Source organism: Heptranchias perlo, chromosome 6 (genome assembly GCF_035084215.1).
Source record: "Heptranchias perlo isolate sHepPer1 chromosome 6, sHepPer1.hap1, whole genome shotgun sequence".
Taxonomy (NCBI): Eukaryota; Metazoa; Chordata; class Chondrichthyes; order Hexanchiformes; family Hexanchidae; genus Heptranchias; species Heptranchias perlo.
This window is the reverse complement of record NC_090330.1, coordinates 108,230,871-108,258,655: the sequence shown is the minus strand read 5'-3', so window position 1 is coordinate 108,258,655 and position 27,785 is coordinate 108,230,871. Positions and strand designations below refer to the sequence as shown.

The following is a 27,785-nucleotide window of genomic DNA, read 5'->3' as shown; positions in this document are numbered from 1 at the left end:
AGATTTTAAAACCAGCAGTGTTTTTTTTTGTGTTGTGAGATAAGTGCAGCACAAAAGGTAGCTTGAATTTATCGTCCTCTGAATATAACAGAAAAGAAAAAACAATAACACTTTACCAAAAGATGCACTTAACACTGCAGTATTCCACTCGTGCGGGGGGGGGGGTCCAAAATTAGGGGATAGAAATATAAGATAGTCACTAATAAATCCAATAATGAATTCAGGAGAAATTTCTTTACCCAGAGAGTGGTGAGAATGTGGAACTCGCTCCCACAGGGAGTAGTTCAGGTGAATAGCATAGATGCATTTAAGGGGAAGCTAGATTAACACATGAGGGAGAAAGGAATAGAAGGTTATGCTGATAGGGTGAGATGAAGTAGGGTGGGAAGAAATCTTGTGTGGAGCCTTAACACCGGCATAGACCAGTGCGGCTGAATGGCCTGTTTCTGTGCTGTAAGAACATAAGGAATAGGAGCAGGAGATGGCCATCCGGCCCCTCGAGCCTGTTCCGCCATTCAACAAGACCATGGCTGATCTTCTACCTTAACGCCATTTTCCTGCACCATCCCCATATCCCTTGATGCCTTTAATATCTAGGAATCTATCGATCTCTGTTTTGAATGTACTCAATGACTGAGCCTCCACAGCCCTCTGGGGTAGAGAATTCCAAAGATTCACCAACCTCTGAGTGAAGAAATTTCTCCTCATCTCAGTCCTAAATGGCCGACCCCTTATTCTGAGACCGTGACCCCTGGTTCTAGACTCCCCAGCCAGGGGAAACATCCTCCCTGTATCTATCCTGTCGAGCCCTGTAAGAAGCCCTGTATGTTTCAATGAGATCACCTCTCATTCTTCTAAACTCTAGAGAATACAGGCCTCGTCTACTCAATCTCTCCTCATACGACAATCCCGCCATCCCAGGAATCAGTCTGGTGAACCTTCGTTGCACTCCCTCTATGGCAAGTATATCCTTTCTTAGGTAAGGAGACCAAAACTGTTCACAATACTCCAGGGTGTGGTCTCACCAAGGCCCTATGTAATTGCAGTAAGACACCTTTACTCCTGTACTCAAATCCTCTTGAAATAAAGGTCAACATACCATTGGCCTTCCTAATTGCTTGCTGCACCTGCATGTTAGCTTTCAGTGACTCACGTACAAGGTCCCTTTGAACATCAACATTTCCCAATCTCTCACCGTTTAAAAAATACTCTGCATTTCTGTTTTTCCTACCAAAGTGGATAACTTCACATTTTTCCACATTCTATTCCATCTGCCATGTTCTTGCCCACTCACTGAGCCTGTCTATATCCCCTTGAAGCCTCTTTGCATCCTCCTCACAACTCACATCCCCACCTAGTTTTGTGTCATCAGCAAACTTGGAAATATTACAAGACCCGTTTATTCCTACTCTCTGTTTTCTGTCTGTTAACCAGTTCTCAATCCATGCCAGAATATTACCCCCAATTCCATGTGCTCTAACTTTGTTTGCCAACCTCCTGTGTGGGATCTTATCGAAAGCCTTCTGAACATCCAAATACACCACATCCACTGGTTCCCCCTTATCTATTCTACTAGTTACATCCTCAAAGAACTCCAATAGGTTTGTCAAACATGATTTCCCTTTCATAAATCCATGTTGACTCTGCCAAATCCTGTTATTATTTTCTAAGTGTCCTGTTATCACATCCTTCATAATAGATTCTAGCATTTTCGCTACTACTGTTGTCAGGTCTGCAGTTCCCTGTTTTCTCTCTCCCTCCTTTCTTAAATAGTGGGGTTACACTTGCTACCCTCCAATCTGCAGGAACCATTCCAGAATCTATGGAATTTTGGAAGATGACAACCAATGCAGCCACTATAGTAAATTCTACGCAATTCTGCAAATTCCAACCACACTACGTCAAGCCTTCAAAGCAACTTTGATAACCTTCACAGCAATTGATGTGAAATTAAAACCACAGCAAAACATTTTTTTTAAACCAAGAACAATGGTAAGGAGCACAATACTTACCAATCCGCTGAATGCCAAAATCCATACAGTAGTACTGGATGTCAAAAGCTATAGAGTGAAACAAAACATTAATGGGTAACTGCAGATGAACTAGAATTACAAACCTTGCTTTTCAACATTGTATGGGGCAATTTCTATTTTTCACTGTCTTAAGAAGAGAAAAAGAAGAATCTCATGTCAGTGACACCGCACGTTCATTCTCGGGATCAGGCCAGCATTAAGGAATTCCAGGTCGGGCATAGAATAGACCATGTGGGGAACGAAGGGAGAAGGATGAAACTGCTTGCCCCGGTGGCTATTTTCAATCTGAGATCAGTCATCAAGTTGCCAACTTGTCACCTGATGATTGTCTAAGGCCTGTCACTGACCACCAGCCTGGCTCACAATATGGGCTTCTGGTGTGCCGAGGGACGTAGGAACAGGAGGAGGCCGTTCAGCCCCTCGAGTCTGTTCCGGCATTCAATTGGATCATGGCTGATCTGTATCTTAACTCCATCTACCTGCCTTGGTTCCGTAACCTTTAATACCCTTGCCTGACACAAATCTATCAATCTCAGTTTTGAAATTTTCAATTGACCCCCAGCCTCAGCAGCTTTTTGGGGGAGAGAGTTCCAGATTTCCACTCCCCTTTGTGTGAAGAAGTGTTTCCTGACATCACCCCTGAACGGCCTAACTCTAATTTTAAGGTTGCCCCCCCCCCAACCCCTTGTTCTGGACTCCCCCCACCAGAGGAAATAGTTTCACCCTATCTACCCTATCAAATCCTTTATTCATCTTAAACACCTCAATTAGATGGCATCTGTAAATTATTTTTTTTATTATTCGTTCATGGGATGTGGGCGTTGCTGGCGAGGCCGGCATTTATTGCCCATCTCTAATTGCCCTTGAGTCTGTAAATTATAACTTCAGAAGGACGGTCTGTGAGGTGCCTTCAGTTGACACAAGGCATCTGTAACTACCTGTGCCGTGCTAGGCTGGTTGGCAGATCACACGGGCGAGGAGGAGACCCAGCAAGGTAAAGGGCCTTCTGCCATACAATAACAGCGCACCCTTGTTTGATGATCATGTCTGGGTTAGAACGAGGAAAATGGAATACTACAAATTCAAAGGGCGACAGATTAGACGGAGTGAGGAAAGTAGAGAAGCTGAGACGGCTCTTAAGGTGGCAGTTCTCGATGAAAGGCAAGAGGCCAGAGAGAGGCGTCTAGAAAGATAGCAAAGGATGCAGTCAGAATGAAGGAGGACCTCCTCGACAAAAAAAAACTTCCTGGCCAAAAATGAAAGCACGGAGACGAAGGCAGTGGAGGAGGATCCCGGCCGCATGTCAAGCTTGGAATTCTTTGAGGTGGGGCGTAGGGGGATGAAACCAAGACCCTTGCTGAATTGAGAGAGGTGCAAGGTCAGACACAACAGTGAAAATCCAGGAAGCGGTGAAGATAGGAGAGATAGCATCAGGTGGAGATGAAGGGGAAGAGGGATCATGAGGTACGGCTGGCATCCAACAGCTGTAGGAGTTTCTGGTTAGCTGAAAGGCAGGAAAAAAGTTTTCTGTTAAACTGCCAGATGATGATTTCTTTTTTTAAATTAATTCTCGGGATGTGGGTTGGCATTTATTGTCCATCCTTAGTTGTCCCTTGAGAAGGTGGTGGTGAGCTGTCTTCTTGAACCGCTGCAGTCCATGAGGTGAAGGTGCTCCCACAATATTGTTAGGTAGGGATGAAGGAACAGCGATATACGTACAAGTCGGGATGGTGTGTGATTTGGAGGGGAACCCTACGAAATTGAGGACTGTGACAACAACAACTTGCATTTATATAGCGCCTTTAATGTAGTAAATCACCCCAAGGCGTTTCACAGGAGTGTTTTCAGACAAAATCTGACACTGAGCCATGTAAGGAGATATTCAGGACGGGTGACCAAAAGCTTGGTCAAAGAGGTAGGTTTTAAGGCGCGCCTTAAAGGAGGAAAGGTAGAGACATGGAGATGTTTAGGGAGTGAATTCCAGAGCTTAGGGCCTAGACGGCTGAAGGCACGGCCGCCAATGGTGGTGCAAAGGAAATCAGGGATGCACAAGAGGCCAGAATTGGAGGAGTGCAGAGATCTCAGAAGGTTGTGGGACTGGAGCAGGTGACGGCGATATGGAGGGGTGAGGCCATGGAGGGATTTGAAAGCAAGGATGAGACTTTTAAAATCGCGGCATTGTCGGACTGGCAACCAATGTAGGTTGGCGAGCACAGATGTGATGGATGAACGGGACTCGGTGCGAGTTAGGAATACGGGCAGCAGAGTTTTGGATGAGCTCAAATTTACGGAGGGTGCAAGGTGGGAGGCCGGCCAGAAGAGCACTGGAATAGTCCAGTCTAGAGGTAACAAAGGCATGACAGCTATGAAATAATGTGAGTTGGTGCTGCTGAAGGGAGAGGTCAAGATCATACACGTGGCAGGGTGGAGAGAGTGGATTTCATGAAGCTGTGACAACAGTGTTTGATGGAGTGTTGATCGTCACAGTGATATCGGTGATCATGGGAGGATGAGAAACAGAATAAGTGTTTTCCAACTCGCATTTCTCAATATTTCCCCAGTCTTCCCACTTCCTGAGCTATTTATGCACCCTGTTTCTTTAATATTTCTATCTATTACTTGATTGAGATGATCTGTTGCATCATTCCATTCATGTCTAGAGTTGCCTATTTTTCTATTATTATATCACAAATCTTTTTTCTGATTGTATCACTACTTATTTTCCAGTTCTAAAGAAGGGTCTGCACATGAAACTTGTCCGCTCTCTCTCTACAGATGCCGACTGACCTGCTGTGTGTTTCCACCATCGATAAATACTTTGCCTCTTTAAGGTGTGCAAAAATCTTTCACAGGCATGATGAAAATGCGCAGATAATTTGTGTTGGAAAGGAGAGTTCTGACTGGCTAAAGATTGTGTGAAAACTGAAGAACTGTGAGAAAATTTTGCAGCGCCGTAACTTGCTGGAAGTGCAAGCTGATAACGGGGGCGTCCGGGACCTTAGTGAACGAGGGGACCAACAGTCTATCTCCTGAAACAATAAGATTTAAAGATTGAGAAAGAAACAGAGGAAGAACAGAGAAGAAAATAGGGTGGAAAAAAAACCTAGGAATCAAGGTCGAGTCCCCCCCACACTTCTAGCTTACACCAAATCAACACCATTATCAGACTTACCCATGATGTGGATCTCACCTGCACAGGCACCAGTTCAGAATTTTTAATTAAAGCGGTTTATATTGATAAGCATCAGGCGCATCCAAACCAAGCTGCAGTTACCGTTATCAACGTGCCACTGGTTATTTTGCATTCACCAGACCCGAGTTGTATACATACCTGTAGTCCCACAATGTAGACAAGTGTTTTATTTGTTATGGAAAACCTGCCCAGGATTTGGGTCACTTGAACTCTTGGAATGGAGAAGTAGAAAGGCACAAACAGGGCAAAGATAGGACCCAGACTGAGAAGAAAGAAGAAAAAAAAAACAATATTAAATATCTCTGGAGCACAAGTCGGGATACTGTTTTCAGAATTTGTGTCATATCCTACAAGCCTTAACACTGGCATTTGAGTATCTAATTTTCCTAACAAAAGCAGATAAACATCGATATAAATGAAACAGCTTTTTCACGGCACTGGAGTAGATTTTCATCTTCACTACCCAGGTGGTAATGTGGCTGGTCAGATCGCACATCCTTTGTCGAACTCGTCTGATTTTCCTTCCGTTGATATCAATGTAATGAAAATCAGATGGGTTATATAAAGGGCGTTTGATCTGGCCCTGTCAGAGGTGGCAAAGGCAAAAATCAACCCCATTGTTTCCAAATTTTATCTCCCATGTTCCTTTAGTGTTTACGCACTCTCATCATAATGGCCCAGAATTTGCTGGCAAAATAGCGGTGAGTGTGTGTGTAAATCGTCCAGCGACTTGTGGCGAGGAAGAGATACCCCGTGAGTTGCGAATCGCCACAAGTTGCCGGACGGTTTGCGCCGCTCCGCCTCGCGAAAACGGCATCTCGCCCCCAACCTCCCCGTGAGTTTCAAGACATTGCTGCACTTGCGCTGTTAAAACAAATTAAACTCGCCACGGAAAGTTAGGGCTGGTACTTAATGACGCTAGGGCTCTTTTAATGACGAGATTTATGTTCCTGCAATGCCACTCAACCTCTCCGGCTCAGAAAAAGAACAGTTGAAACTGTGGAGTCTCATTCCTGCAGGTAGCAAATTGTTCTTAGGGATTTTTAATCTTACTTTTCCTTTAGGTCTCTCTTAATCCAATCTTTCTTTCCCTCCCTTTATTTCTCTTTCTGTACCTGAGTTGACTCTAATTCACCCAATTTCCTTCTCTGTCGTTCCTCTGTTTCTTTCTCAATCCTTAAATCTCATTGTTTAAGGAGATAGACAGTTGGTCCCGTCGTTCACTGAGGTCCCAGATGCCCCCGTTTCCCTCACCTCCCCGTTAACAGCTCACACTTCCAACAAGTTACAGTGCAACAAAATTTTCAAGCTGAAGGGTGAAGAGAAAATGTCTAACTACCTGGGCACGTCGCGAGATGCCCCACTCCAGAAAATTCATGCCTTCATAGTAACTGATGTATTTTTTTTTAAACTGCCTGAATGTGCCATATTAACTGCGACAAAAAGCAGACCTATATTTTTGTAAATCAAGTTATAATCTTGTCCCACAGCGTGTTGCTTGTGCAAGGGGTGTAGTGTTCGCAGAGTATATTGCAACACAATCACACTTCTCTTTTAACATTACAGATTTAAGATTCTATTCAGGATGTCACAATCTGAGAGAAGCTAAGATGAAGAAGCAATCATTTCTGATAAGATATTGAGCTAATCTGAGGAATGCACAACACTGTACTACTGATAAAATGGTACAAAATGTTACCCAATTCATTGTTTTTATTGTCCAACAGGATATTGTCAGTAAAACGTGTGAATCGTCTTTTACATACCAACATGTTTTTGTACAAGGTGACATTTTATAGGAGTCACCTTCGTGCAAATGTGTTGCAGTGTGAATGATGAAACAGGCTGATTGATCAGAAGTCTGTACAAATCATGATTTAAGCTGTCCTAATGCCTCAGTGTGTTTAACAAGTGTGAGTGGTGGAGACCATAAGGTCCCAGGTTCCATCCCCAGTCTGTATGGAGCTACCTGATCTGAGTCAAGCATGCCATCCCCCCTAACCAAGCGTCCTCTCTGTGCTTACTCAAGTGGTGCTGAATGCCCAGTTGGAAAAGACGAAAATCTCCCCCCGTCGTTTTTGAGCATTTGTTTAGAAGAATAATGCTTTTTCACACACACACACACACACACACACACACACAGTGCAAATTTTAATTTCATAGAATCATAATATGATACAGCACAGAAGGAGGTCATTCGGCCCATTGAGCCTGTGCCAGCTCTTTGAAAGAGCGATCTAATTAGTCCCACTCACCCCTGCCCTTTCCCCATCGCCCTGCAAATTTTTCCCCTTCAAGTATTTATCGAATTCCCTTCTGAAAGCTTCCACCACCCTTCCAGGCAGCGCATTCCAGATGGCAACAATCCGCTGCGTTAAAAAAAATGTGAAATCTTGCAACTAATTTCACTTGAGATTCTTCGAATCAGTAGAGAGTCTTGCATCCCATCAGTATTACGTAATGTAGACACTATGAGGTTATTTAAGTAGAGCTATTAGCATGGAGCTAGAGATTGCAAGGACAATATTACAGAAGTTACTGTGGATGGATGCCCAGCTTAGGGCCTGTTTCAGGGTCCCACACAACACTCCTCTCCTGGCCTCTGTTTCATGCCCCATGAGCAATAATGCAAATAATGTTCCAGCATATTTTAAGTGTACAGTTCCAGATAAACATATGTGCCAGCAATTGAGACATTTTTTATATATTTAAAGAAAATAAATATAGACAACTGCTCTCACCAACAGTCAGCATTTTCAAATGAAGAAAAAATGAGAGATAAAGAAAAAGACAGAGAAAGTAAGAGAAAGAGAAAGAGAAAGAGAGAGAGAGGAGAAAGAGAGAGAAAAAGACAGAGACAGGTAGAGAGGGAGAGAGAGAGAGAGAGAGAAAGGAAGGAAGAGAGCGAGAGACGGGTGGCGTGGGGCTTGGTGGTGAAGTTATCTTTATTGATGCCGGATGAGTTTTCAGGCGTTTGTATGCAAAAAAGCAAGAGCAATAATACAGGAGGAGGGATAGGATGCACAGGTGGTAAAAGAGGGGATAAGTACTGCCAGGTTACTTCCACACTAAAAATTAGGGACGGTGAAGCAAATAAATATGCAAAGGAAGCGGAGAGGACAAAAAAAAAAGTACAGAGTAATTGTAATTCTCCAAAGTACGTATACCTATGTATCATCTTGTTATTTATATGGTGTTAATCATGTCTCATGCACAGCCCAGTCCAATGAAGAGATTAGTCATACAACTACAATAGACTGAACTTTACAGGAAACACATCTGGTGCTGAAGGGGACAGTCAAATGTCAAGAAAGTGGGTGGGGAAAATGTCACTTGCTTCCTATAATCTTAAGATTAGAGGAACTGTAACTTCAATTAAAATATATGGCTAAATTCAAGGATGTTTCTTTCCGTGCGAATTTGGCATCATTGATTTATAGCGATTTATACGCCCAAAATACAGAGAGAGTGGTTCATTCAGGAGCTCCGATACACAAACTGTCAAATTGACCAGGTTTCATCAATGCTGCTGGGGAGAGCTGGGGGCGGGGGGAAGAGGGGTGGAAGTGAGGGAATAAAATCAGGATTACTGAAAAAATAGGTGTACCCGACTGGTACTTTAATACAATGCTTCTGCAAGAACGCCCCCAAAAAACTGAAGCCTAACAAGGGAACAATAAATACACTGTAATGCTGTGGGATGTATCAAAGGCATAAACTGAAGGATGGATAAAAGAAAAAGAACTTGCATTTATATAGCGCCTTTCACAACCTCAGCACGTCCCAAAGCACTTTACAGCCAATGAAGTACTTTTTGAAGTGTAGTCACTGTTGTAATGTAGAAAACGCTGCAGCCAAATTGCGCACAGCAAGCTCCCACAAACAGCAATGTGATAGTGACCAGATAATCTGTTTTAGTGATGTTGGTTGAGGGATAAATAATGGCCACGACGCCGGGGAGAACTCACCTGCTCTTCTTCAAATAGTGGCCATCGGATCTTTTACGTCCACCTGAGAGGGCAGATGGGGCCTCGGTTTAATGACTCATCCAAAAGACTCCCTCAGTACTGCACTGAGTGTCAGCCTGGATTTTGTGCTCAAGTCTCTGGATTGGGACTTCAACCCACAACTGTCTGACTCAGGGATAGGGAACATTCCTGATTTTGTTTTGGGAGTTGAACCAGTTAAAAACTGATTCTTGCCTAAATTTGAGAATTGCCCCCTCCCCTGGAAGAAAGCCCCCATTGTTTTCTTACCAAAAATCAGTTTGGAGATGCACACACCGTGGCATCCATAACACTGCATGCTACACATGGCGGATGCTACAGGTGCGTACTCCAGTTTCAAATTTTCGGCAGGAAAAGAAACTAAGTGAGTGTGGACAACTCTTCACTTTGGGGGGAGAAGATTAACACAGGCTCCTGGAATTTCCAAAGGGGTTCGCCCGATCTGCTGTTGTAAAATTCACCAGAACCCCGGGAGAAATGGATAAAAATGGCCATTTATATCATTTCTCTGGGGCTTCCTGATCTGTGTTCCTTCTTCAAATCAGGTTCTGCTTAACAAATGGATAATAAATGGCAAACAAGGCGACGGCCTCTCTTCCAACCAACAGAGATAAGGGAGGTCACAAAACAACGTAACAATGGCAACCCTTGAGATAAGAGGGGAAGCAGGGTCAGGTTATAATTTGATGTAATACTGATGCTGCACTTCACCACACATGCCCAGAGGCCTTAAATAAAATCAAAGTGGAAGGACAAATGAAAGGAATCACATTGCAAGTCTTAAGCACATTATATTGCAGAACCACTCCCACTGCTTAGATAGAGTCCACACAAGGGCAAATTATACATGGAGGGAATGTCCCTGATGGGCCAAATTAAATTTTTCTTTCTTTCTGTACTTAACGACGTTGTTAATTTGAAGCGCTTAAGAGTGAAAATAATCAAATGAGTAAAGCTGCAAGACTGGCTGGAGCACAACCGTCCAATCATAAAGAACTTGCCTCACCTTTGTTCTGGACATTGTTGGTGGTTACAGGCAACACAGAGGGGCAAGATGGTCTGAGTTGGTATGATGCCCACGAATCATGGGCAATGAAGTCAGTCAGGAAGGTTAATCTTCATTGAATCATTCAGCACGGAAGGAGGCCATTCGGCCCATCGTGCCTGTGCCAGCTCTTTGAAAGAGCTATCTAATTAGTCCTATTACCCGGCTCTTTCCCCGTAGCCCTGCAAATCTTGTTAACATAGAATCAATCATTGTGGTGAATTACTTTCTCGGTATTTTCATAGATATACTTGAATCTGCGTTGCAAGAGTTTTTTGTTGTACGTAGAACTCCCTTTGTACATTAGTTGCTATGTGAATGATGTGATATGTATTTCTTGTATCCTTGAAAATCAAAATGAATAAAAGCTGATTTTTTTTTAAGACTGCAGCCACGTAAGCAAGAACACAAAGAAAAATATGGAATCAGTTGGATGTTTCCCATACCTTTTCTTCTCAGTGTGACGAGAGGAAAATCTGACTGAAAATACAGCATAAAACATAAAGTGTGCGAAGTACAGTACAGGATGGATGATACTGAAGCACCAATTTTGTAGCTTTTTTACATGGCTATGGATGGATAACGACAACAACAACTTGCATTTATATAGCACCCAAGGTGCTTCGCAGGAGAGTAATCAAACAAAATTTGACACCAAGCCACATAAGGCGATATTAGGATATTAAAGAGGTAGGTTTTAAGGAGCGTCTTAAAGGAGGAGAGCTAGAGAGGCAGAGAGGTTTAAGGGGGGAATTCCAGAGCTTAGGGCCTAGGCAGCCGAAGGCACGGCCGCCAATGGTGGGGCGATGAAAATCGGGGACGCGCAAGAGGCCAGAATTGGAGGAGCGCAGAGATCTCGGAAGGTTGTAGGGCTGAGGGAGGTTACAGAGATAGGGAGGGGCGAGGCCAATGAGGGATTTGAAAGCCAGGATGAGAATTTTAAAATCGAGGTGTTGCCGGACCGGGAGCCAATGTAGGTCAGCGAGCACAGGGGTGATGGGGGAAACGGGACTTGGTGTGAATTAGGATACAGACAGCAGAGTTTTGGATGAGCACAAGAAGATAAAATGGACCAAAAACGTATAAGGTTGCCGCAGGTCTCTTGCAGATGAAAGAATAATTACTTAATCCACTGAAAGGCAACTAAGTCAGTACAAAGCAGGGATCGTTGATCATTTCTGGTCTCTATGCCTCTGTAAAACATTGAGGGTGTATTTGCTCACTGAGCTTTCGCGATATCTAAAACATTGTACTTTTAATCTTAAGAGAAAACTTTTTTTTTGAAGATTATTCAGAAAAAGCCTCAATGCTGCAAATTATTGGAGAGGGTGCAGAGGAGATTTGCTAGAAAAGTACCAGGGATGAGGGAATTCAGTTATTTGGAGAGATTGGAGAAGCTGGGATTGTTCTCCTTAGAGTAATGAAGGTAAACAAAAGATTTAATAGAGGTGTTCAAAATTATATGGGGTTTTCATAGAGTAGATAGAGAGAATCTGTTTCCACTGGCAGGAGGGTCAGTAACCAGAGGACACAGATTTAAGATAATTGGCAAAAAATCCAGGGGGAGGTGAGGAGAAATTTTTTTGACTTGGTGAGTTGTTACGATCTGGAATGCGCTGCCTGAAAGGGCGGTGGAAGCAGATTCAATAGTAACTTTCAAAAGGGAATTGGATAAATACTTGAAAATGAAGCATTTGCAGGGCTATGGGGGAAGAGTAGGGGAGTGCGACTAATTGGATAGCTCTTTCAAAGAGACGGCACAGGCACGATGGGCCAAATGGCCTCCTTCTGTGCTGTATGATTCTCTAAAAAGCTGGGACCAACAATGGCAGCAGTGATAAAAGTTCCGACTTAAATCAGAAATAGGTCAACCACAGTATTACTTCACGTAAAATTATTTACCAGAAATTCCTGCTGGGGCCCAATTTTTGATTCCTTTTGCAGTTTTCTTTCCGTCAAGTCTACGCCATTATACGTTGTGATCGCAATTCTTTACCTCTGTTCATAGCAAATCACGGTTTTCATAAACTGACCTATGTGATTTGAAACTTACAATCTTATACATGCTGTGAACATGCCTCTGGACTAACAATTACCCGTTTACCGGGATATTTCAGAATGCACACGGCACAGGTTGCCCATCTTGCACTTTTGTCCTCTCCAACGTGTGTGCAAAAAGCACCATGCTGGTCGAACTGTCTGGGCAAAAACTAGAAGTCAAATTCATTGCAAGAATTAAATTTTTAAAAGTTTTGTTGGTACCAATATTAATAAAGACAACAAAGATTTAGAAAAGTCCACAAGGATTTAGAAATATCATCTCCAGAGTGTGTTCTTACACAGTCCAATAAACGGAAAGTCTTTGACTTGATTTGGTTGATTTGGTGGGGCAGGGAAAGCCAATGAAACTTGATCAGGGCAAGGGGTCCACACTGGTGTGTCAGGGGGCAGGTGAATGAGTTGTAGCTTGTGGCAGGTGGAAGCAGGGAGGCTGTCTGGGACGGCATGAAGAGAAAACCAAATCTCAAAGTGATAAAGACGTGGATTAGGGTTTCAGCAACAGAGGGAGAGGAGGGAGGAAACAGCACAACAACAGGCCATTTGGCCCAACAGGTGTTTATGCTCCACATGAGCCTCCTCCCACCAGACTTCATCTAACCCTATCAGCATATCCTTCTATTCCTTTCTCCCTCATGTGTTTATCTAGCTTCCCCTTAAATGCATCTATGCTATTCACCTCAACTACTCCAAGTTCCACATTCTCATCACTCTCTGGTAAAGAAGTTTCTCTTGAAATCCTTATTGGGTTTATTGGTGACTATCTTATATTTATGGCCCCTGGTTTTGAACGTTCCCACAGGTGGAAACATTTTCTCTACATCAACCCTATCAAACCCTTTCATAATTTTAAAGACCTCTATCAGGTCACCCCTCAGCTTTCTCCTTTCTAGAGAAAAGAGCCCCAAGCCTGTTTCTTGATAGTTATAATCTCTCAGTTCTGTTATCATCCTTGTAAATCTTTTTTGCACCTTCTCCAGTGACTCTATATCCTTTTTATAATATGGAGACCAGAACTGTTCACAGTACTCCAAGTGTGGTCTAACCATGGTTCTATACAAGTTTGACATAACTTCTCTGCTTTTCAATTCTAGTCCTCTGGAAATGAACCCCAGCGCTTGGTTTGCATTTTTTATGGCCTTATTAACCTGCGTCGCTACTTTTAATGGTTCAGACTAAACAGTTCCGCTGAATGTTGAAAACAAATAGTATGCAACTTGAGACGGCACAAGAAGAAATCATTTTCTCTTATTCACACTGTCACATTGGGCTCGATTTTTGCACCCCCGAGTGGGTGCGTTCGCGGCGGGGGGGCTGCGAAAATTGGGGATTCCCGGGGCGGGTCTGGAGCCCGGCTCCAACCCGCCCACTTCCGGGTTCCCCAGTGACGCGCTGACATGCGCGCGCAGCCCCTGCATGTGGGACTCCCGCCGGCTGCCACTTAAAGTAATCATTAAGGTATTTCAGGTCGTTTAGAGACCTGATTAACATGACATTTTAGGAGGGGTGGGATTTTGCAATGAACTGGGACTGTTTACCGTACTGGGGGAAACACTCCCAGTTCAAATGGACTTGTTGCAGCCACCAGCCTGTGGCAGCTGCAAAGGTCCATTTGACAGGTGTGGCGGGGGAGACCCTCACTCATTGCAGGAGGCCACTCTGTCACTTTGGACAAAGTTTGGCCTCTACCACCCTCCTCCTAACAATAAAATTCACAAACTTGCTCAGTTACTCCGGTGTCCAGACACATTTACCTACCTTGCGGACCCCCTCAAATGTACATCTTCCGGATGGGGGCCGCCGTAGCTGCAGTCATGACCTCCTCGGAGGACGAACAGCATCACCAGCCTCGCTGGCCACGCCGTCCACCTCCGACACGTGGAGCCCCACAACACAGTGCTGTGACACATCCACCTGCACAGCAGAAGGGAGGGCAACCGCAGAGAGAGATGCCTCGCAGAGGGCACTACCCTCGCCACAAGGTCTTCAGATCGAGGCTCAGCTTCCTGGACCTCTTTGAGCAGCAGTGCACACGGAGGCTCAGTCACTCGACATGAAGTCGTAGACATCTGCAGCCTCCTTCATGCGGAGTTGCTCCCGGCTGGCCCGAACACCATCTTCTTACCTGTCGCTGTCAAAGTCATCACTACCCTCGACAACTTCTCCTTCGTATCCTTCCAGGGTGCCACCGGGGACATCGCCGACGTCTCTCAGTCGTCTGCACCAAAGAGCCCTGCAAATACACCTACACCCACTCTGCAGTGACACAATGTGTGGCATCAGTTGTGGGTCTTCATGGTGATCCTCAGGAAAGGGCAGTATTGCACAAACCAGACAAGATTCGCAAAGACGTGGCAGTAGTGGTGACAATATAATATGTGATGTGAGTTGATCAGAAATTAAATATAAGTAAAAACCATGACAAACCCTCAAACACCCTTGTGCATCCCCTTCATGCTCACGACACGTTTGCCTTACGCTTCCTACTGCACATATGTGATGCATGCCCTGTGGCTGCAGCACAGGTAGTGGCAGGTTGAGTGAGGCTGACTGTGAAAGAGATGCATTAGAGGGTGAGTATGAGATAGAGCCATGAGATTGTCTGAGGAGTGGGTTGAGTAGTAATGGTGGGGTGAGTTCTGGCGAGGTGAGTAAGTGCAGGTAAGATGAGGATAAGCTTTGAGTGGGTGTGAGGAGTGATGTGATAGAGTAGTGATGGCAGTGCAGAAGGAGATGTGGGGTGGGGGTGGTGATGTGGCAGACGGAGTGTAGGGGAATGAGTAAGTGTACTCACTTTGGCTGACCTACTTAGGTCATTGAAGCGCCTCCTACACTGTATGCAGGTGCGCGATATGTTGGTGGTGCAGGTGACTTCCTCTGCCACCTCAAGCCAGGCCTTCTTGGTGGCAGAGGCAGGCCACTTCCTCCCACCTGCCGGGAGGGGAAGATCTCAGTCCTCCCCCTTCTCCTCACCCCATCCAATAATACCTGGAGTGAGGCATCATTCAACCTGGGAGCAGCCTTCCCCCTGGGCTGCTCCATGCTGTAATTTTGCCTATTTTCTGCAGCATCAGTCAGTGGAGGACTGCCCCTTTAAATAGGGCTCCTCCAGCTGACAGCCTATGATGTGCCTGCGCAGTCCGCCCGCCGCGCAGCTTTCCAGCGTGAAACCCAGAAGCACAGGTAAGTGGCTCCAATTAGCCTGCGATTGCGTGCGGAGCACCCCAATTTCACCGGGCGCGTGCGATCCCCCGCTGGGAACCCGCCGCCTTCCTAATATCGGGCCCACTGTGTCAGGCTCTCTCACAAACCACCTTGTGAATGTGGAATGGTAATCTAGCGTTACGTTGGAACACCATGGGCCAGAATCTGCAGCCAAAATAACGGCGAGTCTCACTGGTGCTCACCATCGTTAGTGTGTAACTCGTCAAGCAACTTGCGGCGAGCAAGAGATACCCCGTGAATTGCGAGTCGGTGCAAGTTGCTGGACGATTTTCGCCACTCGCCTCGCGAAAACGGCATCTCGCTCTCAACCTCCCCGTGAGTTTCATGAAATTGCTGCATTAATTGCCCATTAAACTCGCCACAGAAAGTTAGGGGTGGTACTTAACAGCGTAAGGACCATTTTAACGACGTGATAATTGTTAATGCAATGCTAATCAACCTCTCCGGCCCAGCAAGGGAACAATTTAAATTGTGGAGTCTCATTTCTGCAGGTTGTAAATTGTTTTCTTCCCGATTTAAAAAATTTAAAATTGTTTTATATTTTCTTACTTTTAGTTTTTGTCTCTTTTCTCTCTCTTAATCCAATCTTTCTTTCCCTCTCTTATTTGTCTTTCTGTACCTGATTTGACTCTAATTCACCTTATTTCCTTCTCCGTCGTTCCTCTGTTTCTTTCTCAATCCTTAAATCTCACTGTTTAAGGAGACGGACTGTTAGTCCCGTTGTTCACCAAGTTCCCAGATGTCCCATTGCCCTCGCCGCCCCGTTATCAGCTCGCACTTCCAGGGCAAACATTTTTTGAGCTGAAGGGCGAGGGAGAAAGTCTAACCAACAGTGAATGTCGCGAGATGCCCCACTCCAGCAAATTCTGGACCCATGTATGTCTGTTAGTGGCAGGAATTTTGTAGCATGATGTACACTTAGTGAGTAAGAATCGTTTCATGTTTCATTTCTCAGAAATAGATGGACAAGGGTTTAACACTCTCATGGAACTGCTTAAACCACAGGAAGCTGATAAGCTATTCAAAGATTGAGCTCATGGTTTAAAAAAAGCTAACACGTCAAAACTACTTTTATCTGATACAAAACAGATGCCTTCAGTGTTAGCGATTTGAAATTTGGTACAACATCACAAGATCAGAGGTCAGGTACAGCTACAGGCAGAAATTGAAGGGGTTCAGTGTGTGAGTATTGTCACTTATGTTAAGTTTCACAAGTTTAATGTGTCATTTAATTTGTATAAGCTTAAAGATACTTTAAGAATGGACCATTTTACTCTCATTGTAAAACAATACTTTGAATTGTTCTTGTGCTGTCTTTCTCGAAATTGTTTACCTTCAGGAATAATTTTCAAACACTGATGTTTATAAATTATATCTTTTAGAGTTAGCACAAGATTAAATCTGCTTGTTTTGTGAAACATTTTTCCTAAGATGAGTTTTTGTTTTAAAAAAGCAACCAAAAGCTTTTGGCAATTTTCATTTCATACAAATACAGGTGACTGAATAAACCAAAAAATTCTGAAGTGATTTAAAAAAAGGCTTTTCGAAACTATATCATGTATTTCTGTCAAATACGAGCATATAAATAGCAGATAATTCAGGAATATTAAAAATAGCATTTAAAAAAAATAGCAACAATGCAAATTGCCCCAACGACGAAATTTGAAATATACTGTAGAGACTTATTTCAAATATCAAAATCACATGTTTGCTGTTCAAAATCATTTTTATGGCAAAAGCAACAATACGCTGGTCATGCAGGAGTGAAAAAAACAGATCTACCTCCCTCCGATTCTCCAAGCATGGGCATTGGGGAGTGTGAGGTGAGCATTTCCTTAGATAAAGCAGGAGGGGCAGGCAGAAGCCAGACCAATGCCACCCTTGTAAACCTCTCAAAGCAGCAATGGCAGTAAGCTGGGAGCATAGGTAGATTACTATGGGGAGGGGGGACAGGTAGGTGGGGGAGAGAAAGATGATAGAGGCTACGAAGGGGGGAAATAATCATTTACAAAATGGGAGGAGAACAACCAAGAAATAATGACAAGTAATCAGGGGTGCAGTTGTGGTTTCATGGTTAATAAACACAGAATTACATTCTTCCATGCATTTCAAACCTTGGCTATACTGTAGGAATGAAATTGGCTGGATGTTAAGAACTACATTGCAGAAAATGTAAAAAGGTTAGTCGATCCTGATTAGTCCAGCCTGCAGTATTTCAGTCTGGGCTGTCGCTCCCGCATATAATTGAGCTGACATTGCACTGTGCAATATTAGTAATGAATTAACACATTCGTATGAAATTATTTTATCTGTTATTTTAAAAAATGGCATAGACCAATTTATTTAAATGCATTGATCCCTTTGTCAAAGTAGCTTACAGTGTGAGTTCATATAAATATGTTAATGCGTTTATCACTAATATCACACAGCACAATTTAAAGGTCAAAGAGTACAAAAAAACCCAGAGAATTACATAGAATTTACAGCACAGAAACCATTCAGCCCAACAGTTCTATGCCGGTGTTTATGCTCCACATGAATCTCTTCCCACCCTACTTCATCTCACCCTATCAGCATATCCTTCTATTCCTTTCTCCCTCATGTGCTTATCCAGCTTCCCCTTAAATGCATCTATGTTATTCGCCTCAACTACTCCTTGTGGTAGAGAGTTCCACATTCTCACCACCCTCTAGGTTAAGAAGTTTTTCCTGAATTCCTTATTGGATTTATTGGTGACTACCTTATATTTATGACCTCTAGTTTTGGTCTCCCCCACAAGCGGAAACATTTTCTCTACGTCTACCCTATCAAACCCTTTCAGAATTTTAAAGACCTCTATGAGGTCACCCCTCAGCCTTCTCTTTTCTAGAGAAAAGAGCCCCAGCCTGTTCAGTCTTTCCTGATAGTTATAACCTCTCAGTTCTGGCATCATCCTTGTAAATCTTTTTTGCACTTTCTCCAGTGCTTCTATATTGTTATTTGTAATATGGAGACCAGAGCTGTGCACAGTGCGGTTTAACCGAGGTTCTATACGAGGTAGAGGAAGGAGTGTAAACTGGAGGTCAGCTGGTGAAAGCTGTCAGATTTGCTGATGTCAAAGCCTTGGTATTAAGAACCATGAATGGACTACAGTTTGTAGCTATCCTGAATGCTGCAGCAATGGATTATGGAATGGAGATCCATGTGGGTAAGACCACAGCCATGAAGGTTTATAGGAATGTAGGTGAAAGAGAGCATTTTAATAAATGAGAAACAATTAAATCAGGTGAGACAATTTAAATATCCGTGAAGTATAATAGAGTTACCAGGAGGCTATGGCACAGAAACAGGCCATTCAGCCCAACTGGTCTATGCCAGCATTTATGCTCCACGTAAGCCCCTTCCACTACTCTTCATCTAGCCCTATCAGCATATCCTTCTACTGAAGATGGTAGATTGCTTTGGAGGGGAGAGCTAGGATTACAATGTGAAAAGGAGCATTTAATATAGAAGGAAGGGGATATTGACTGGACAACTGAATAGAGAACTGAAGAAGGTTAGCGAAGACAAAAGCAAAATACTGCAGATGCTGGAAATCTGAAGTAAAAACAGAAAAGGCTGGAAACACTCAGCAGGTCAGGCAGCCCTGCGGAGAGAGAAACAGAGTTAACGTTTCAGGTCGATGACCTTTCATCACAACTGGAAGAAGTTAGAGATTTAACAGATTTTAAGCAAGTACACAGCCAGGGAAAAAGGGGACGGGGGAAGGAAAGAACTCCGGGAAAGGCCTGTGATAGCATGGAGGGCAGGAATGATTAAATGACAAAAGGGATGATGGTGCAAGGCAAAAGGGGGTGGTAATGGGACAAGTAAAGAAACAAAAGATGAGTCTAGAGGAGTTGTAAATGGTAAAAAGCAAAACCATTGCCAGTACCTGACGTCCGAGAAAATGGGGCCGGTGGATATGATCTGAAGGTGTTGAAATCAACGTTGAGGCCGGAAGGTTGTAAAGTGCTTAATAGAAAGATGAGGTGCTGTTCCTCGAGCTTCCACTGAGCTAAGATAAACAAAGAGTTTAATATGGATTGTGGCGGTGAAACGTGGACGCAGAGGAAAGGGGAGGTCAGGCTTCTGGAGAGCTTTGAGATGTGGGTTTGGTGAAGCATGGAGGAAGTAAAGTGGATCGACAGGAAAAGTCATGAGAAAGTGTTGGCAATGATACAAGGGGTACGTAGTTTGATTGATGTCATCAGAAAAAGGGCAAATGAATTAGACTGAGCATGTGCTGAGTGGGATGGGATCGTGATAAGAGTGTTGAACCCTTGTCCATCTATTTCTGAGAAATGAAACATGAAATGATTCTCACTCACTGAGTGTACACCACGCTACAAAATTCCTGCCACTGACGGACATACATGGGCCCAGAATTTATGGAAGGTAAAAAGACCAAGAGGGAGGAAAAGAAGGATGGTGCTGGACTACCTGAAGAATGGAGGTCGTATGGAGAACTTAAGAGAGTGGTGATTTGGAGAAGGGAGGATTGAGCTAGAACCTGCATTAGGCAGACCACTGATGATGACGACTGATTACACAGCTGTTTGGCTTTTGCATTATGTTCTACAAACTTTAGAAAGTACTTTAAGCTCAGCCAGTGATTTTCCTCATTGTAATTGAGCTCATTTTCCCAATAAAAAGCAAGGGTCATTGATTATACTACCTAATTATCACAACACGTTGCATTTATATAGCGTCTTTAATGTAGTAAAACATCCCAAGGCGCTTCATAGGAGCATAATCAAACAAAATTTGACACGAGCCACATAAGGAGATATTAGGACAGGTGATCAAAAGCTTGGTCACAGAGGTAGGTTTTGAGGAGAGTCTTAAAAGTGGAGAAAGAGGTAGAGAGTTTAGGGAGGGAATTCCAGAGCTTAGGGCTGAGACAGCTGAAGGCACGGCCACCAATGGTGGAGTGGTGAAAATCGGGGATGCGTAATGAGGCCAGAATTGGAGGAGCGCAGAGATCTCGGAGGGTTGTAGGGCTGGAGGAGGTTACTAATAACTGTGTGTGTGTGTGTGTGTGTGTGTGTGTGTGTGTGTGAGTGAGTGACAAATAAGTAACCTATACACTGTTGCAAGTCTTTATCAGATATTATGGTTTATGTAAGTTTTGAATTTATTATCTGCAGAATGGCGCACACCTTTACAATTATATATGAAAGTTTGTGTCGGTAGTGAAAGTAGTGACTGAAGTGTCCATTATGTATGTTTGCCAATTTTCCTTTTTGGAACGTTTGTCCTTTTTCGCTTTCATTGGTTACATCTCTGTTCTTCTCCTTTCTAATTAAGTACTTTCTACTATTACTATTCACCAATCGTACTGTGAGAAAGAACTTGTGTCTTTCCAGCGCCCTTCACAACCTCAGGACATCCCAAAGCGCTTTACAGGCAATGAAGTACTTTAAAAAAAAAATGTGTAGTCACTGTTGTAATGTGGGAAACGAGGCAACTAATTTGGGCACAGCAAGGCTCCACAAACAGCAATGCGATAATGACCAGATAACCTGTTTTTTTCCAAGGTATGGACTCCATGACACTCTCACTCAAGATCAGATTGTGAAGAAATGTTTTGATAATGTTGCTCTAAACGTACTGCTTCCGAAGTGTGGATCAAACGCTCCTATGAATATGGCACAGAGATTAGGTGCACAAACCCGCAACTCCATTTGCAAGGCTACGATATAGAAATGCCTGGGCCTCCACAAGTCCCAGACTCAATTAAAGGAGCTCACTGCTCCACCCCTCTGGACTGCCGAACCCAATGTACACTGTGACTATTGACACCACTGTGTTAGCTAATGAGTTGGAGGCGGGACGGGACTTACGGCCGGCAGAACTTATGTGAGTTTTACAGTAAAACAAAGCAAACAAAGTCTATTCACAAAGTCTATTTAAAAGTAGTGTCTACAACTACAGCAAACAGTCTATTTACAAAGTCCTTTTAAAAATAGTCATTGCAACTACAGCAAACAAAGTCTATTTAAAAATAGTGTCTACAACTACAGCAAACAAAGTATCTAAAAACAGTGTCTACAACTACAGCAGTCTATTTACAAAGTCCTTTTAAAAATAGTGTCTACAACTACAGCAAAAAAAGTCTATTTAAAAACAGTGTCTGCAACTACAGCAAACAGAGTCTATTTACTACAGCAAACAGAGTCTATTTACTACAGCAAACAGAGTCTATTTACTACAGCAAACAGAGTCTATTTACTACAGCAAACAGAGTCTATTTACTACAGCAAACAGAGTTTCCGAACTCATGACCGAAATGACAGCAGAGTCTCCCGAGTACAGCAGGGTTATTTCTCCAGCAAAATGCAGTGAGTGGAGGATAGTTACATAATACAAATTATGTGCCTAAAATCAATCCCAGTCGCTTACAGCAGTGCTGTCTCCAGGCATGATTGACGGGGGAATTACCCAATCGTCTCCATTCGGGACGGGAATGGTGGTGTCACAATATGCAGCCCCCCAATGTATTGCACCCTCAGGCCCGCCCATGCTCCTGCTCCGTTTTTGCTCTTTCCCTTGCACACCCACCCCAACTGTTCCATCTCCGCTCCAATACTCACAGGCCCAACCCCCCGATGCTTCAGCTGGGCTCTTTGTTTCCTCGGCCTCAAGCCTCAGGGCCCAGGCTCTTCCCACTGCAGCTCTGGAATAACACACTCTTTTCAGAAAACTGCATTGCAAGTAGTCACGCAGCATCGTGACTCCTTTCCCTCAAAGCCACACCACAGGATATCCACTTGATTTTAATAACATTTTAGGAACTAGTGATATGCCTAGTGTGGACTTTCACTCTGTGTATTTTTCTTTTAAAAAGATTTTATGCCTAGCTGTACATCACCCTTTGTAGCAATTGATGCAAATTACATAGAATTTTACAGCACAGAAACAGGCCATTCGGCCCAACTGATCCATGCTGGTGTTTATGCTCCACACGAGCCTCTTCCCACCCTACTTCATCTCACCCTATCAGCATAACCTTCTATTCCTTTCTACCTCATATGTTTATCTAGCTTCCCCTTAAATGCATCTATTCTATTCACCTCAACTACTCCATGTGATAGCGAGTTCCACATTCTCACCCCTCTCTGGGTAAAGAAATTTCTCCTGAATTCCCTATTGGATTTATTAGTGACTACCTTATATTTATGGCCACTAGTTTTGGACTCCCCCGCAAGTGGAACTATTTTCGATTTGTCTACCCTATCGAACCCTTTCATAGTTTTAAAGATCTCTATTGGGTAATTAGTTAAATCATTTTAAACCAACAGTTTAATTTCTTTTTATATAACAACTTACATTTATATAGCACCTTTAACAGAGTAAAACGTCTCAAGGCTCTTCACAGGAGCGATTATCGAACAAAATTTGACACTGAGCCACATAGTGAGATATTAGGACAGGTGACCAAAAGCTCGGTCAAATAAGTAATTAGTCAGCAAACTAAAAGGTTTCCAATAATTTCATGGCCAATCATAAAACCATCTCATAAATAAAAATGAAAGCTTACATCTCTGAAGGTTTCTTCTTGTAGTTTACAGTTCAATCAAAAAAAATACCAATTTTATCATTTAAAAAATAAAGGTTTATAGCCAAAATTCCTGTGGTCCGCCAATATTGCAGGGAAATACCTCTGGAAGTGAAAGACACCTTGTATAACTAATATTAAATCAAATTTATTTTCATGTTTTAGTATGATATATGTAAGTCTTCATATAAAAAAATAGTAAGTAACTTTTTAATGAAATTATGATTTTCTTCCTTCCTCAATGCATTTGTTCTTGCTGAAGTAGACTTGCCAGGTTGCTAAACGTCCTCTTTTACTGGCTGACACTCCCAAGTGCAGCACCGAGGGAGTGCTGCACTGCCGTCTTTCAGATGAGACGTTAAACCGAGGTCCTCTGCCCTCTCAGGTGGGAGTGAAGGATCCCACGGCCGTTATTTCGAAGAAGAGCAGGGGAGTTATCACCTGTGTCCTGACCAATATTTATCCCTCAACCAACATCACTAAAACAGATTATCTGGTCATTGTCACATTGCTATTCGAAATAGAGCCATGGGATCTTTTACACCCACCTGAGAGGGTAGACAGGGAGCTTGCTGTGTGCAAATTAGCTGCTGCATTTCCTACATTATGACAGTGACTACACTTCAAAAGTACTTCATTGGCTGTAAAGCACTTTGGGATGTCCCGAGGTCGTGAAAGGCGCTATATAAATGCAAATTCTCTCTTTCTTTCTTTTGACACATGCGCATTTGTTTGCAAGGAGCCCACTGTACTTCAATCAGAAACAGGAGCCCTTGTGAATTTTATCTCTCCCTACAGCAATTGTAATCCCTTCCATCTGAGCTGTGATCATTTAATTCAGTCCCAACCAGGGATTCAACCTGGCACCTTCCTGGTCTATATGGCAATATATAACAAGACATTGCACTCTGAAGCACTGGAGAAGCCTTGAGCCTACTTTCATTCCACTTGTGAGGAAGAATCCCAGAATCACACAGCACAGAAGGGGGCCATTCGGCCCATCGTGCCTGTGCCGGCTCTTTGAAAGAGCTATCCGATTAGTCCCACTCCCCCTGCTCTTTCCCCAGAGCCCTGCAATTGTTTCTCCTTCAAGTATCTATCCAATTCCCTTTTGAAAGTTACTATTGAATCAGTTTCCACCACCTTTTCAGGCAGCGCATTCCAGATCATAACAACTCGCTGCATTAACAAAATTCTCCTTTTCTCTCCTCTGGTTCTTTTGCCAATCACCTTAAATCTGTGTCCTCTGGTTACCAATCCTCCTGCCAGTGCAAACAGGCTAACAGTTTCTCCTTATTTACTCTATCAAAACCCTTCCTAATTTTGAGCACCTCTATTAAATCTCCCCTTAACCTTCCCTGCTCTAAGGAGAACAATCCCAGCTTCTCCAGTCTCTCCACGTAACTGAAGTCCCTCATCCCTGGCACCTACATAAATGTATGAAAGTCTTACTCAAAAACAAGATAAAACACAATTCCACAGTTGCACAGTGACTATCCTCTATTTGACCACCCGGTATTTATATTATCAAAGTTTGACTTCTTCTATAAAACCAGAAAATTATTTAAGTTTAAAAACAGTAGATGAAAGTTAACTGCCATGAAAGGAACTGAAAATTGATAAATCATAGAACACAGAAGGAGGCCAATCGGCCCATCGTCTCTTTGAAAGAGCTATCCAATTAGTCCCACTCCCCCTGTTCTTTCCCCATAGCCCTGCAATTTTTTCCCCTTCAAGCATTTATCCAATTCCATTTTGAAAGTTATTACTGAATCTGCTTCCACCACCTTTTCAGGCAGTGCATTCCAGATCATAACAACTCGCTACTTTTGTTTTTTTTTTAATTGAACTGTTTCCACAACGCACTTAGCATAAATGGTAAATTCATGAAAAATCCTGAACTGAAACTAAGATTTGCTTCTTTAACACAGCTGTTGGAGCTCCCATTTCTGTCGAACCGGTGGGCGTAAGTTGGACCATGAATCATTCAACAACTCATCACAACACTTCTGCAAACAATTCTGACGAATGTGATGTGTACATCCACCGCGGTACAGCCAGGATCCTGTTACCTTTGGTGTACTCCATCATATGTTTCGTTGGCATCTTTGGGAATATCCTAGCCATAATAGCTATCAAGAAAAAGCAGAAAAAAATCAATTCAACTACACTTTACTCTATGAATCTCGTTATCTCAGACATTGCCTTTGCAGCTGTTGTACCCACGCGAATAATATACTACGCACGAGGATTTAACTGGCCATTTGGTGAAGCAGTGTGTCGAGTTACTGCACTCATTTGTTACAGCAACATATATGCCAGTGTAAGTTTTATGACCTGCTTAAGTGTGGATAGATTTCTTGCTGTAATATACCCGTTCCGTCATTCCAAGTTCAGAAACGTTCGCAACGTCAAAAAAATCTGCATTGTTGTCTGGATCATTATACTTTGCCAGACGGTGCCATTGCTGTTCATCCAAATGTCCAAAGAAGTTCAAGGCAACTTCATGACGTGCATGGAATATCCAAATTTTGAGACCTTGCCAAGCCTTCCGCAAATGCTTCTTGGCGCTTGCACTGTGGGTTACATTCTGCCTATGGGCATCATGCTGCTTTCTTATTCTCAAGTCAGTTCAAAACTCTTCAGGACAGCAAAACGGAATCCCTCAATTGAAAAATCAGGAAGAAACAAGAAAGCCAACAACGTTATCTTGCTTGTGCTCTTCGTGTTCTTCATATGTTTCACTCCATATCACGTGGCCATTGTGCAGCACATGATCAAAAAGCTACTGTATACACCCTCCTGTCTGGAGCAACAAAACTTTCAAATAGCCCTCCACATGTCTGTTTCCGTGATGAACTTCAATTGCTGCCTAGATCCTTTCATCTACTTCTTTGCCTGCAAGGGCTATAGGAGTATAGTCCTCAAGATGATAAGACGGCCCGTCAGCGTGTCTATTTCAAGTGGCGTTAAGTCTGCCGCAGAAAACAGTTCACCTGGTGTGGGGAGTCACTTGCATACAAAAGGGACAGCTTCTGACACCATTTTGTAGAGATAATTTACTTGCGATTACCAGGAAAAGAAGACAGCCAAAAAAAAAAATTGCAATTATGTTTATAATCCTGATCCAATCTTCAATGTGTATATTCCGTGATGGTTCATGCAGTTATTTTGTACAAATCTAGGTATATAAACTTTTTTTTTTATTTGTCGTAATTTATTTTTGTACTTTTCCCCTTTCCTGAATAGCTCCTCCAATTCTCGCTTCTTGCGCAAATCTTTCTGAACATCTAAAATTAACTACACGATAGGAAGGGCCACCACATACTTTATGGCTAACCATATCAAATAAGAACATAAGAACATAAGAAATTGGAGCAGGAGTAGGCCAATCGGCCCCTCGAGCCTGCTCCGCCATTCAATAAGATCATGGCTGATCTGATCCCAACCACAAATCTAAAGAACACAAGAAGTCGGAGCAGGACCCGGCCACATAGCCCCTGGGCCCTCTCCGCCACCCACAGGGCATTGACCGATCCGAACTCAGCTTCATGTCCAATTTCCTGCCCGCTCCCCATAACCCCTAATTCCCTTTACTTCTAGGAAACTGTCTATTTCTGTTTTAAATTTATCTAATGATGTAGCTTCCACAGCTTCCTGGGGCAGCAAATTCCACAGACCTACCACCCTCTGAGTGAAGAAGTTTCTCCTCATCTCAGTTTTGAAAGAGCAGCCCCTTATTCTAAGATTATGCCCCCTAGTTCTAGTTTCACCCATCTTTGGGAACATCCTTACTGCATCCACCCGATCAAGACCCTTCACAATCTTATATGTTTCAATAAGATCGCCTCTCATTCTTCTGAACTCCAATGAGTAGAGTCCCAATCTACTCAACCTCTCCTCATATGTCCGCCCCCTCATCCCCGGGATTAACCGAGTGAACCTTCTTTGTACTGCCTCGAGAGCAAGTATGTCTTTTCTTAAGTATGGAGACCAAAACTGTATGCAGTATTCCAGGTGCGGTCTCACCAATACCTTATATAACTGCAGCAATACCTCCTTGTTTTTATATTCTATCCCCCTAGCAATAAAAGCCAACATTCCGTTGGCTTTCTTGATCACCTGCTGCACCTGCATACCAACTTTTTGATTTTCTTGCACTAGGACCCCCAGATCCCTTTGTACTGCAGTACTTTCCAGTCTCTCGCCATTAAGAAAATAACTTGCTCTCTGATTTTTCCTGCCAAAGTGCATAACCTCACATTTTCCAATATTATATTGCATCTGCCAAATCTCCGCCCACTCACCCAGCCTGTCTATATCCCCTTGCAGGTTTTTTATGTCCTCCTCACTCTCTACTTTCCCTCCCATCTTTGTATCATCTGCAAATTTTGATATGTTGCACTCGGTCCCCAATGCTACAATCTTCTCCGTACCAGACATCAGCAAAGGAGCTTATCTCATTTAATGTACCTCAGATCGCAGTCTGTAAACTTGGACAAGTCAAACATTAGTGTACATTAAGCAAGGTTTTTTGATCACCCACATGCTTACAAACCATAGCATTCAGGTGCAGCTCAGCTCAGCTCACTGGGTTTCTCCGCACGGTTTCATACCTGCGGAAGTGCAGCCAGACCAAACACAG

At 43.3% G+C, this 27,785-nt stretch overlaps 2 protein-coding genes across 7 annotated transcripts in view; one reads left to right on the top strand and one right to left on the bottom strand.

Annotated features, from left to right (window-relative positions):
• Nucleotides 1-27,785, bottom strand: part of ubac2 (UBA domain containing 2) — a 153,885-nt gene that overhangs the window by 63,083 nt on the left and 63,017 nt on the right. For all 3 annotated transcript variants that reach the window (XM_067986595.1, XM_067986596.1, XM_067986594.1), the window contains 2 exons: nucleotides 5,365-5,488; nucleotides 2,013-2,060 (listed from right to left, as the gene is read on the bottom strand). In XM_067986595.1, the coding sequence (XP_067842696.1) occupies nucleotides 2,013-2,060; nucleotides 5,365-5,488 (172 nt within the window). The remainder of the gene's footprint in view (nucleotides 1-2,012; nucleotides 2,061-5,364; nucleotides 5,489-27,785) is intronic.
• On the top strand, nucleotides 16,643-26,346 carry LOC137323129 (G-protein coupled receptor 183-like). Of its 4 annotated transcripts, none has more exons than XM_067986590.1 (2): nucleotides 16,643-16,741; nucleotides 25,072-26,346. In XM_067986590.1, the coding sequence occupies exon 2, from the start codon at nucleotides 25,119-25,121 to the stop codon at nucleotides 26,190-26,192; it is 1,074 nt and encodes a 357-aa protein (XP_067842691.1). In that variant the 5' UTR covers nucleotides 16,643-16,741; nucleotides 25,072-25,118; the 3' UTR covers nucleotides 26,193-26,346. The 4 variants fall into 4 exon arrangements, with proteins under 4 accessions (XP_067842691.1, XP_067842692.1, XP_067842694.1 ...); XM_067986591.1 differs by lacking the exon at nucleotides 16,643-16,741 and adding an exon at nucleotides 18,710-18,826; XM_067986593.1 differs by lacking the exon at nucleotides 16,643-16,741 and adding an exon at nucleotides 19,700-19,767.